This window comes from Pygocentrus nattereri, chromosome 23 (assembly GCF_015220715.1).
Source record: "Pygocentrus nattereri isolate fPygNat1 chromosome 23, fPygNat1.pri, whole genome shotgun sequence".
NCBI classification, from domain to species: Eukaryota; Metazoa; Chordata; class Actinopteri; order Characiformes; family Serrasalmidae; genus Pygocentrus; species Pygocentrus nattereri.
In genome coordinates, this window is record NC_051233.1 from 12,227,880 (window position 1) to 12,241,115 (window position 13,236).

General features: G+C 38.8%; 1 protein-coding gene across 5 annotated transcripts in view; it reads right to left on the reverse strand.

Moving 5' to 3' along the window:
* phldb1a (pleckstrin homology-like domain, family B, member 1a) overlaps window positions 1-13,236 on the reverse strand; it is an 83,234-nt gene that overhangs the window by 25,147 nt on the left and 44,851 nt on the right. For all 5 annotated transcript variants that reach the window (XM_017701765.2, XM_017701769.2, XM_017701770.2 and 2 more), the window contains exons 6-8: window positions 10,741-12,014; window positions 2,934-3,182; window positions 1,653-1,790 (exon numbers count right to left, since the gene is read on the reverse strand). In XM_017701765.2, the coding sequence (XP_017557254.1) occupies window positions 1,653-1,790; window positions 2,934-3,182; window positions 10,741-12,014 (1,661 nt within the window). The remainder of the gene's footprint in view (window positions 1-1,652; window positions 1,791-2,933; window positions 3,183-10,740; window positions 12,015-13,236) is intronic.

Sequence of the window (13,236 nt, forward strand, 5' to 3'; positions counted from 1 at the left end):
GATTTTGTTTGAGAAAAATAATAAAAAAGAAAAAAATTAATGTTTCAGTCACTTTTTCATGTACATCAAAATATAAAATCTGAGATCAAAGATCATTTCATCAAAGCATTTTTTTCACAGACCTTAGAAACTTGAAGTCACTATTATTGACATTACTGTTGCTGCTATAATTAGCTACAATATCCAGATCTACCATATCTATACTACATCTGTCTACCTTGTATGATTATTCTTGTAAAAAATGGATTAACCTTCAAGCTGCCTGCAAACGCCTCTGTTTATTTTTCATATTGTTTATGACTTGCCTACAAGACGACTCTTTAACAAATTGGAAATTATTTAACTGTTTACAATAATGATGCACAGAGATGCACAGAAATTTCCACCTGTGAAACATTTTCATAAGTGACTCATTCGGTTTTTGCCCAAAAGAGATTAAAAACAGAAAAAAAGAGAAAAAAGGATTAAATAGGACTTTCATGAAGCTTCAAAACCCAAAACCTAAGAAACCATAGAATTGATGATGGAAATGAGAAAAAGTGATGAGAGAAATGAATGTTGTTTTTTTCCCTCACTCTCTTCCGCTGGTTAGTGTGGGTGTGTTCAAACAGTTTAAGTAGTAGCATTGTGAAATTGTGAAAAAAAGTTGTATAACTACATTTTTGGTTTCTAAGAAGGACACTAGACAAGCAATTAGTAACCACTGTTTATGCTCAATATGAGGAGAGCATATAACACTCAAGAATTAATTTACTACAGGTTTGATAGCACTGGAAAAAATGACATCTTCGGCATGCAGAATAAGGCAAAACAGCAGAAGCTCCTGCTAGAACACTGATGCTATCTGTAAGCTCAGGTTTTGAAATAAAGAAAAAAATCCCAAACAACATTCCCAGTACAAAGTACAGCTGCTAGATAATGTAATGTAATGAATGACCAGCTAATCTCTGTTGTTGGATTTCATGAGAACACTACAATAATTTAGTCAAGTTAGTTTAATATCATCTGTTTTAATTTATTGGCAGCTCAGTTTTGACCTACTAACTTTTTGTTTTCTATATGTAGTATTTAAAAGCATAATTAAAACAGCAAATAAAAAACAACATTTATTTTAGTTTTGGGTTTTCGGCCACGTTTTAAATTTCAGTTTTGGTTTCAGCCAAGAATTTTTATTCTGTGTATCAAACTACTAACACCAAGAACCTGTTGGTTCTGTTTACTGAGTACGGCAGCAGGCATTCCTGCAGTCAGAGCAAACAGCATCTGTTAACTGCTAAAACTTGAAGTTTAATGTTTATCTATTAAGTTGTTAGCTGCTAGTTAGTTTAAGTTCTGTACCAATGAATCAATGTCTAGCAGAGGAATACACAGCAGTATCCCCTGGAACAAGACAATGGTTTATGTATATTCCAATGTTTTCCAATGATTCTGCTGCCTTGAATGTGATGTTATTACAGTTGTGAAATACTAAATATTTATCTAATCTAGGAGCACATATGAAAGAGGCTTGAATCTGATTGAAAAAAATGCTATATATTTTCACACAGCTCTGAAAAAAATCTGGAAATGATTGTGAGGTTGGTGCCACTTCAACCCCGCAATGTGAATGCAGATTCATTTATTGTAAGACTGGGTTTATCTGGATGGCCAACCTCCTGTCTGGAATCCTGAAGCTGCTGTTCCAGCTCAGTGACACGGGCCTTCAGCTCATCCACTCGAGCCAGAACCCTGACCCGCTCCTCTACCAGATAGCCTGCCTCCTTAGGCCCCAGACCAGCAGTGTCCTCATGCTATAGAAGAGAGACAGAGAAATGGGGTTGAAAAGGGTTGTAAAAATATAATGAGCAAAAGTCTTGTTTACATGTTGGTGTAAAAGATACCATTGTTCCAACCAACAGCGGCATGCAACCATGGAAACACTGCCATGGTAACATTGGCAAAAATAAATAATAATCGGAGAGAGTTTGCAGTGTTGACTGCTGGTGGATTTCTGGTGGAAAAAGGCTATTTTTGGTTGCATAACACTGGGTGTATCTGTATTTTTTTATTGTATAACACTGGGTGTATCCATGGCTGACAAAAAAGTCAAGATTTAATTTATTTTACCACCATGGCTGATGGCAAAAGTTGAAAAAACAAATTTTGACATTCCGCTAATCATCACTGCACCAACGAAAATAACAGAATCGAGTCTGACTTTGACCATCTAGTGTCATAATGTAAATACCGCATTAGGCCAGCCAAGAAAAATGTTTTAGGCTATTTATCAGGGCAGTAAATGAGATTTTTCTTGTATAACCCCAAGTAGTATTAGAATAAATAAATATAAACATTAAAACACAAAAACGCAATAAGCTTTTCTTGGAATCTTGACCATTGCACGGATTTGTCCAATTACACCACTAGCACACCTGATTTAACTTAATATAATACAAAGGAATGCTCTGGCGTTTTACAGATTTGGATGCAAATCTCTTTACTAGAGGGATAGACAACTCATTGACCTAATATATACCTAAAATAGAAGCTAATGGGCAGGTCCCAAAGCAACTGCTTACTGGCCTCTATTATATCTGTTCTGAAGTTTTAATGAAGTACTGATAAGCCAAACAAATAATAGTTTGCCTTGAGGAGCGGTATGAAAATGGTTAATCTAATGATTATCACTGAAAAAATAAATTCACCATTATGTTTACTTTGCATTTGATTAGTGTTATTTAAGCAAATAAACACAACTCCCAGGCGACTAGCTTTAAATACAGTTTTCTCAGGTGGCCTAAGCCCAGTTGGCACAGAACAGAATGTGAGAAAAGTTTAACAGGTATTTTTACAGTAGACAGAGACAGTAGAAATGACTCAATGCAGACACTAGGGAGGGGTTTTGACTTTATATTTAGAACTGAAAGAGCATTTACTGTGTAAGTGTGTCTCACCTCCTGGTGCTGGCTCTCAGTGCTGCTGCACTCCTCCTTCAGGTTCTCTTCATCACTCTCTCTCTGTCGGTGTGCGTGAGCGTGTGTGCGCTGGGCTACCACACCCACAGGGTCGGGGCAGGGTCGCCGGACGGACCCCTCCTCCATCCCAGGGAACTGACCTGCCCTTGCCGTTTCCATGTCTACCAGAGGGTCTCCTTTATTATACTCAGCACACAGACTCAGAATGGTCTCCAGCCTCTGTCTCTCCTGTACGTACACACACACACACACACAGACACACACACAGGCACACACACAGAGTTCAGCATCAAGGTGGTCTTAGAGTGGTCTTCTGTGTAAACAAACAAATACAAACAGACACACTCACACTTCAGAATTCATCCCAAAAATGTCTTCTCCACAGACATAGATTAAAGTTTGAAGAAAACACTAGTCATGTTGATAATTCTATAAAGAAATTCTGTGTACTGGGAAAGGTGTTTTATTAAATATTTCAAGCATGCTAGCAGCATACGATAATATCAAAATCACACTGGTATTGGCAGATAATTTCTTAAAATATTCTGGAATCGAACAGATGTTTGACCGATTTGACCAATATTTCATACTGAAACTCACATTCATTGTTCTTCAGAAGCGCAGAATGTTTAATATGCTAATATTCATGTAACTGCGTTAGCAACCTTCGACAAAGAAGTGTTCTATTTCTCTGTAATGCTAATCTAGGTGGATGCAGCCCTGATTTGTAAGAGTGTCTGCTAAATGCTGTAAAATTACAAAACGCTATTTCACAGATGTTCATTTACCAGCATCAGAAAAAAAAGAAAACATTGATATCAGCCCACAATTCCTATACCATGAGTGCCATTTTGGATAACCTCATTCTTTTATTATAACTTCACTCTTGTTGTTACAGTTTTCACAGCCATTTTAGAATCATCTACAGACGATTCTAACATGTCTTAATTTTTGTGCTACAGCTCCTCCTAATGATTATTTGATTGTTGCACAGCGTATTAGAATCTAAACAGCGAATTAAAATCATTTTAAACATTTATCTACAACCAATAAGCTTTTATATTACTGAAAACTGTCATTCCAGTTTTTAGAAGTGTGATTTCCAAGTTACAAAAAGTGGTATAGATAGAGACGTGCATTTATGACCCTTTTTGCTTTTATGTCTTTGTGCAACATGCTTTGTTTTAAGCAGCCAAACGCTGCTCCCTGAAATCTGAATGCCTGCATTCTGACAACTTAACATGAACACTAGTTTTGAGTGTGATATACAGAACATGCACAGAAACTATATGCAAGCACCAAGTCACAAATTAGCATGCATGCACAGAAATACGTGAATGTGCATTTGCCTGCCTTGTTTGAGTTTGAAGAATGCTTGGTTCCCCTGACAGCTGTGAGAAATCATCCTTGCACACACACCCTCGAAGACCAGCTCCCCCGTACCTCAGTAACTGTCTATGACCCCCCAACTTGTGAACTCATGTGGCTTGTCACCCGGCTACAGTCAGCAGCTGCTACTGCCACTCTTCATCTATTACCAGTAGGGACTGCATGCATATTTTGTGTGCTTGTAGTTGATCTCTACCTTTCTTCAGAGCTTCATTATTTTCTCCCCGAGTCTCTTGCTAGCTGGTTGCAGTCATTCGTCCAATATGCACCTCTCTGTACTTTGCACAGACAGCTGACAATACCCAAAGCTGCCTGGCTAACTGACACCAGTGCTAAATAGTACGACTAGCATGACTAAAATAACACAGCAGGCCAGCGTGTTCTTACACGAGCTGCACTAAAGAGAAGACACAGGAGACCACTTTGGCTAATTTAAAGAAAAAAATTAAGTATTCATTTACACATATATAATTATCAAAGAGACATGTGGCCATTTGAGGCTGAACATGCTAAAGTGTGTGTGAGCCACTGCAATACAAGTTTCATGGTGGACAGGCAACATTTTTAAGGAGACAAATATAGTAACAGTAATTGTAATGACTGGGGCTGGTACAATACTTGAAGGCAGTATCATTATAACATCCCAATATTTAGTTTTATGAAGGTCTGCAAATAAGTTGGAATGCCAGCAAATGTACCAGTAGTCCTACCATTAAAAACAGCCGTAGCTACAATACAGTGCAATTTTTTTTACAAGTTCAGAATCAGCTAGAGGAAACAACTGATAAAAATATATTAATAAAATTACACAATGGCATCAGATCAGCTACTTCTTACTCATTAAGAATTAAGTTGTTATTTGTTTATGTAGTTAAACACTGGTTGCTGTTGTTCACAGGGTCTCTATAATTGGTTTAAATCTGTTTTTGCGTGATACATGCAGTTGTTTAGTGTTCAAGAAGTACTAACTATACACAAAATACTCCGAAAAGCATGTTGGCTTGTAATTTAAAGCCCTGTATTCCATAATAATCCTGAGCATTTCATTTACCCTGCCAGCTACAGAACTGCTGTACTTTTTAAATTAACTGACAGCAGCCATTACACATACCTGTGGGAGGAAAAATAACTCAAAAGGTTTTATAAAAATTTAAAAACTGGTCGCCATCAGGTTCTACTGATGATTATTCCACTAAGCACACATATGAAAAAGTCCACCTTTGGCTAACTGGTAAAATGCAACTTGTTATGAGAGAGTGCAGTGGCTACTGAGAGAAAATAACTGTATATGGACCTCATTTTCAAACAGAATCGGAACAAGATCTAGCAAATTCCATCTGAAATGTGTGAACATATTTTATGCTTTCATTACAACTGTGTCATTTATAAACTGTAATTTGGAAATTCTGGGGTGAATCGTGTCACTCGCAGCCCTCCATTTCTAGAAGGCTGCCAGTGTCACGATTCCTGAATGTGTAAATATTCAAATCTGTACCTTATTTTGCAAACGCAACATCGCATTGTATGCAAACTCCCTTCTCAGCCTCTTACCCTTAAACTGACAGTTTCTGCTGACATTCAATCTAATGAAATTATCGACGTGTCCAAAGCTGAAGTACAGTTCTATGAATTCACTGAGTTCTTTATGGTGAAATCAATAACAGCTCTTAAAAAGAACGGCTGGTTTTTCACACATGCTCTCTTTCTGAAGAGGTCTTCCCTGTCAAGAGAGTGGAGACACAGAGGCTGCTGTGGTAAACGCTATCCGCAGGGTAGCTAAGCAACAGCATTCTCCTTAACAAAGAGAGTGTCAGCTCAGCTGGCAAAGCCCAGGGAAGATGCCTCTGCCCAAACAAACACAAAAAAAAGGCAATGCACAAAACATCTGTGTGCACAGCTCACTTTATGGCAAGAGCTCTCTGCTGGAACACAATACACACTCAGTCTTGGGGTCTTTAAGTGGAAGACCGAACAAATAAAAGGGTGAAATGAGGATTTTACACATCTTATGTGTTCAAGCTTATTTCCAATCTGAAATGGCAGACTTTTAATGACAGAGAGGTTTTGTAATGTAAGGACCTGACTTGGTTTGACCGATTTGGGTCAATAGGGATGTGTATTCTGACTAATACTAATATTAGTATTAATAAGTGATAATAATAAGTACGACAGACAGCTGATGAACAGTTATTCTATCTATTCTATCTATCTATTCTAACTATCACGAAGGACAAAGAAAATGTAGGCCGATAAAAATGTGTCATAAAAAACAATATGAAAAACAAAGAGAAATAATTAACTGAACTGAAGTTCAATAACAAATTTATCAAATGTCAACACAAACACAGAATGCAACTTGTCCCTGATTTTACATTAATGGCATTAATGGCATATTTTGCAAACTCTCTCTCAGCCACTTCCCCTTTAACTTACAGTTTCTGATTCATTATGATTTCTCATAATGAAACATTTTGAATATCTAAACAGTGTTTTCATTATTAAAATAGGTCTTCCTTTGGAACTAGGTCTTCCATTAGCCATAAGAACCTTTAAATGGTACAGAATAGCCTTTCCCAAATTGTCATGGAATGAAATGTAAGAGACTGTGTTTACATCAACAGGATCTTTCAGTTTAGTCAGATAACTTAAGTGTAAATTCAAGTCAGTCCAGTAAGAAAACAGCAGAGATATTCCTACTGGACATTATTATTGGACATCAGCTTAGATTATCTGGCTCATGCTTTGTGAAATACTCCCAAGGAGCCACTCTCAATAACAATAACAACACAGCACGTTGTCATGTCTATAAACAGGTTATATTATCACATTACTGGACAAACAGGACTACTGTTACTGAGGGACCTCCGTATTTCTAAAGTACTTCACTCCAAAATTATTTTTTACAGACTGTAAAAACTACACACTGCAGATTCATGCTGGGTAAAAATCCCTTAAAATAAAGTACCAACTTGAATAGAGCTGTACACATATATGCAGAGACATACACACAAGCAGAGTCACAGACAGACAGACACACGCACTCACACAGAAACTATGCCTGCAGCGTGTGTGAGGGTATAAGGGTGTGAGGGGGATGCTGAAAGCATAAAACAAGATTCAGTTACTATCTATCCTGAATGAGCTTATTACAGACCAGTGTCTCTAGGTTACAGTATTCTACAGCCATTTTCCCTATTAAGACAGGTCCTGGATCATCTGTGAGGCAGGTCATTTACTCAATACAGGGAAATACATACAGTAATGATGTGCTCTCTGTATAAAGATACTTCAATAGAACAAAAGGACTCTGCAGTGTCTAAGGACTTGAACTGCATGTCAAATAATTTTCTGAAAAACAAGTAAACAATGAAATGAGTATTCACATCGCTTTCTAATCCACAAAATGTGGTGATAGGCTGCCCTCTAGTGGCGAGCACCACAATCCGCATGCAGTGGCAATCTTCTCAGTTTCCACGGTGACACCAGGAAGAATAAGGAGTGACCTCCAATACCGAACCACCGCCTTAGGAGGCAGAGCCACCTTGGGACGAACGTAAAAGAGAGGAGAGTGTAGAGTGTAGAGCTGTACTGAACTTTGATGTAGGGAAGGAATGTGTGTGGTGTGTCTGTGAGTGTGTGTGTGTGTATGTGTGTGTGTGTGTGTGTGTGTGTGTGTGTGTGTGTGTTACTTCCAAGATAATACAGGCAGGGCACAGACTGAGGCATCGCAAAACAGCCATGGCTTTGAGCCAAGTGGGCCATGGCCCAGAATCTCTACTTACACGTGCTTACACAGTCCACTCCACTCACACACTCTCACACACACACACACACACACACACACACACACACACACACACAGCTACTGCACTATTGTCGATTCATTCACATTTATCCCTTTACTCTTTATCATCAAGCCTTTTTCCTTTCATCTTACATGTTCCTTCCAATATCTCTCCCTACAATAGAACATTATAGAGGCTGTTACAGAAATATAATAATTACATTTTATCCATAACTGACATCACAGACTTTACAACAACAACTTTTGATTAAAACAACACCAAGCTATTCTTTGAAAGATTCTCCCTCTACTTCATTTGGGTCTCTTCTTTCTGACTCTCTTCCTCCCGCTTTCCCTCAGCCATTCATTCTCTCTAATCCCACAACCAGCTTACACTCCCACGCCATGAGTTCATCACTGAAGGGAGTGATCATAAACACAGGGTTTGATGTACATCAGGTCTGATATAAGATTACTGGAACACAAACATGTATTATATAAATACTTCAACTAGACAGACCACATCAACAGAAAATCTGACAGCTTTTTAAAAAGTGCAGCAAGTCAAGAACCATGACAAACTCAAATGCTGACCCCTTATCAACAGAATCAGACAACTGTTGACTACTCTCCAACAATGAGAATGGGGGCTGATTTGTGGGAGTGGTGTTTGATGTGTAATTTTGTATTTTAACCCCTTACATTGCCAGGGCCTGCCAGTGGGTCCAAAGCTTTATTATACACTTCTATAACCTACAAACAGCTCAACCAGTTTGCATTAAAGTCCCTGTAGTTACTGAATAATAAGCCTTAGTATGTAATAAGACTGGGCTTTTAACCATGTCAGTAGTGACTATGAAAAACGCTGTTCTTTTTGTTATGTAATGTTGTTCATTCTTATAGATAACAGTATGTCATACTGTGTTAGAAACCACAAAAACAATCTATTTGAGATTACTGCACACTAAACTTGTGTGATAATTTAGGCCTGGTGTTAGCACAATAATTGATTTACATAAGTTTCCATTATTTTTTAGCTACTTTAGTCTTGCAGCTCCAGAGCAAAACTAAAGAATCACACATCAGACACTAAACACGTGTTGGTTGGTTAAGTACTACAAGCCAAGCCTGTGTTCTTAGTTGCCTTAAAATACCTTGTTACAGCAGAGGGCTAAAGGGGCTTCAAGGCTGCTTCCAGACTACTGATTATTTCTTTCATGGAAAATGACTTCCTGCTTGTATTAATTTCACTGTTGTCCTAAAGGACTCATCTCCTAAAATAGCTTTTCTGCAGGGAATAAGAGGAATGTGTCTCTGCTGTGACAGCTGCTCGACTGTACATAATTAGGGCTCTGGGTGTGCTCGTGCTTATGCATGTGTCTCTACTTACAGAGTAGTGTGGACATCAGAATCCATTTGCCTTCACAGACAGGTAGACCAGAAATAAATATGTCATGTATATTAAATAATGTATTACTCATGAAGAAGGAAGAATACTCATGAACTTAAGTAGAAAGCTCATACACGACGGGCGTTTTGTAGCTGGACTGGCTTTGGAATTGAAGAGCCATCTGGGTGTATAATGTGTGCAGAAAATTACTAGGTTACTGATGGAGTGAGTGTGGAGGCAGTTAAATGAGGGGGACGTGAGCAAGTGTGTGTGTGTGTGTGTGTGTGTGTGTGTGTTGGGAAGTGGTCTGAGGCTTTGAGACTGTGTTGGGTAAATATAGCATTCAGATAGCCACACCCTCTGCCCTGGGCTCTTTACAAGACACTTAGGAATTTACACCAACGTGTTACTCTTGTCTACGCCTTAACTAGAAATCTTGCACTGCCACCCACCACCAACCAACCTCAGTTTTCAGAGCACTGAAAAATCTACCTTACAATTTAGACATTAACCAACAAATCCCTCTTTACACACAGTCTTCACTTCAAAAAATCTCAGTTAGTTCAGCTTTCAGTTCATGGTAAAGCCGACCCTTGATCCAGTCAAAATCACACCATTCCACTTTCACTCTATATCACTCACATGCACTGGTTGCACTAGTAACATAAAAAAGAAAAGCTGCAGGAGAAAGAAAGAATAAAATTGTACTGAATGATAACATTTGTTCTAATCAATTACTACAATATTTTCAAAAAGTGAAAAAGGCAGTGTGAACTTTTTGTTTACTGTCTGTGTTCCACTACTCTGTAAAAAGTATATATATATATATATATATATATATATATATATATATATATATATGTTGTCGGAAGAAAACCTCCTATCTCCATTTTTGACTTTTTTTGGCTTTTCACATAATTTTTAAAAATACCTCTTACCTTTTCATTGTATGTAAATTTCATGATGAATGGACTAAAAGAAATGACCTAAAATGACTTAAAAGTAAAGTAGGTTTTCTTCTGACATCAGTGATAAGTATGTATTCACTGTATTTTAAAAAATGATTCTGAATTGTACCAAAACAGTCAATGACACATTGTTACTTAAAGAGTCTTAATCAAATCACTCTGAGGTCACCATGAATGACCTAGAATACACACACATACAGACATAGAGAACACACACACACACACACACACACACACACACACACACACACTCACCAGTCTCTCCATCTCTTGTTCTCTCATTCTCTCCTCCCGCTGCCAGCGATGGTACTCTAGAAGTTCATCCTCGTTGTCACTGATTTCAGAGATGCTGTTCTTGCGTTCCCGTGTACGAGGCTGAACCGGCCGCTGCTCTCTGGAGCTCTTCCTCTGGCTGCGGGGGCTGGTGAGGGGAGAAACCCCAGCCTGGGCACTCAGTGCAGGGCTTAAAGAGGCTGCAACATGTCCCTTCTGCCTTCCACCATGGTCCTTTAGGAGTGCAGATACAGGAGAAGGGCTTCTGGTCCTAAGTCTTCTTGTACCTGCTCTATCTTCTTCTGCTGTGGTTCGCCTGTTGAGTCGAGGGCTCTCTGGTACAGCCTTTCCTGATTGGCTACGAGTGGTCAAAGAGACACCAGGTAAAGCTCCAGGTAGGACAGGAACTCCTTGAAGTACTCGACGTGATGTAGAGGGGCTGGGAGGTGGACGTTCCAGCACTGGAACTGCATTGGACGATTCCAGGCATTTATGAGTGGACTGAGGGCTTTCTGGGGGCAAAATTGTGCGTGGCTGGGGTTGGACTGTACGTTCCACTGGAGGAGTCTCCTGGCCCAGGCTGGATCTAGGACTTGAGGAGGCAGGAGATGAGGAAGTTGTGACCCTGATGCTGTTCTGCCTGCTTGTATCTCCAGATGCTGAAGAAGATGATGCTGAGGAGGAACTCAGAATTGACCTTGGACTTTCTAGACCTCCTCTAGAAAAGACATCCAGGTTTTGGCCTTGGCGGTTCGGTGAAGAGCTTGGTGGTGCCTCAGTCAAGGCCTTCTTTGAAAGTCTAGGACTTTCCTGAACTTTCTGCCCCATGCTGCTACTGCTATTCCGAGGTACTGACACCCTTGGCTGAGGAACTGGGACCTGGACTTTATGGCTAGCTGAATGTGAAGGTACAGGCGCATTACTTGGACTGCTGGCAACCGAGGGAGACGAAAGAGGCGAATAGGGAGGAGTGGCATTTTCATAGCTGGAGCTCACTGACATAGCTCCTGGGCTGGTCGGAGGAGAAAGGACATAACGCCCACCCCCATTGAACATCGGGGAAAGGGGGGACTGTGGGATGGGGTGGTGAGAGAGCTTGGCAGCCTCAGATGAGGAAGCCTGAGAGTCAGTCATAGACAGAGAGTCCATGATGTCCTGAAGGTCTTTTTCTATGGAACGGACCAGCGTGCCATGGCCAGGACGAACCCTCTCATGAGGAACAGGCTGGTGGTTTCCATTCAGTAGTCCATGGGGTTCTATGGGAAAAAGAATAATGGTTAATGTTGATATGAAATATCCATCCATATCAAGTTAGGCAAATTTGTACTGGTAAAGACAGAGGAACATAATTCTTAGAAAATATGGTCACTAGGGAAAACCACAAACACATGCAAATGCTGAATACTTACTGCGTTCAATTTAAATAAAATTTATGCTGCTTCTTTTTTCACATAATATATAATAATGTACAGTACCAGTATAAAGTTTGAAGACACATCTACTTTGCCTCGATGCATCTTTGCATTCTCTCAAGCAGCTTAATGAAGAGGCACTTCAGATTTTCCAAAAGGCTTGAAGAAGCAGGAAATATTTTACTTTGCTGAGACCTTGTCGGCTGATAAAAACTACATCTTAAGGGGACTTTTTAAAAATTATTATTTTATTATTATTATTATTTTGAAAACTTACAATTACAATTTTAGTGCTGTTAAAATATGTAGAATTTGTTTTCCTAGTGTGTGTACAGCATACTCATTGTAGTGTATGCCAAAGTCTAGTGCACAGGTGCTATAATTTTGCTGCAAATACAATTTTTAAATATTCCTTTGAAGGCTCTCTTGATGAAAGGTATTACCTGGTATTGCAATGGCATGCAAAACTAACAGCTTATTAGGCTACACTCACAGTAAAATATGGATAAATCAGTGAGCAGTAAGCAACAGTTCACCATGAGAGCCGTCACTGTAGTAAGAATCCACAGGTTGTATGGGCAAAAATGACAGCAAGATGCTACAATCACAAAGTTGAAACCATAGACCTTATATCAATCTGTCTATCTATATACCTGAACTGATTATGACTGCAGTTTAAGTACAGCTAACTCAGTTATTATTTTATACAAGACCATCAATAAATGAAAGTTGCCTTTGTAGATTCAGTCATGAAATAGTGGTAGATACAGTATGTTCAAATTGACAGGAAATATGAAACAAATCCACTGAGAACGCAGATTAACTGTCCATACTTTACCAATACTTCACAATCAGGATAAGCACCACTGCTATAACAAAATGAATCCCATTTAATTCTACTGTTAATATACTTGATTGAATTAAACACTAACAAACATATTAAACAATTCATGTATTTATACTCCTGATGATAATAATAATAACAAAAATAATAATATTATTAAGAATAATAATACAAAGAAGAATTAGTAGTAGTAATAGTAGTATTAACTACTAGTAGTAGTAG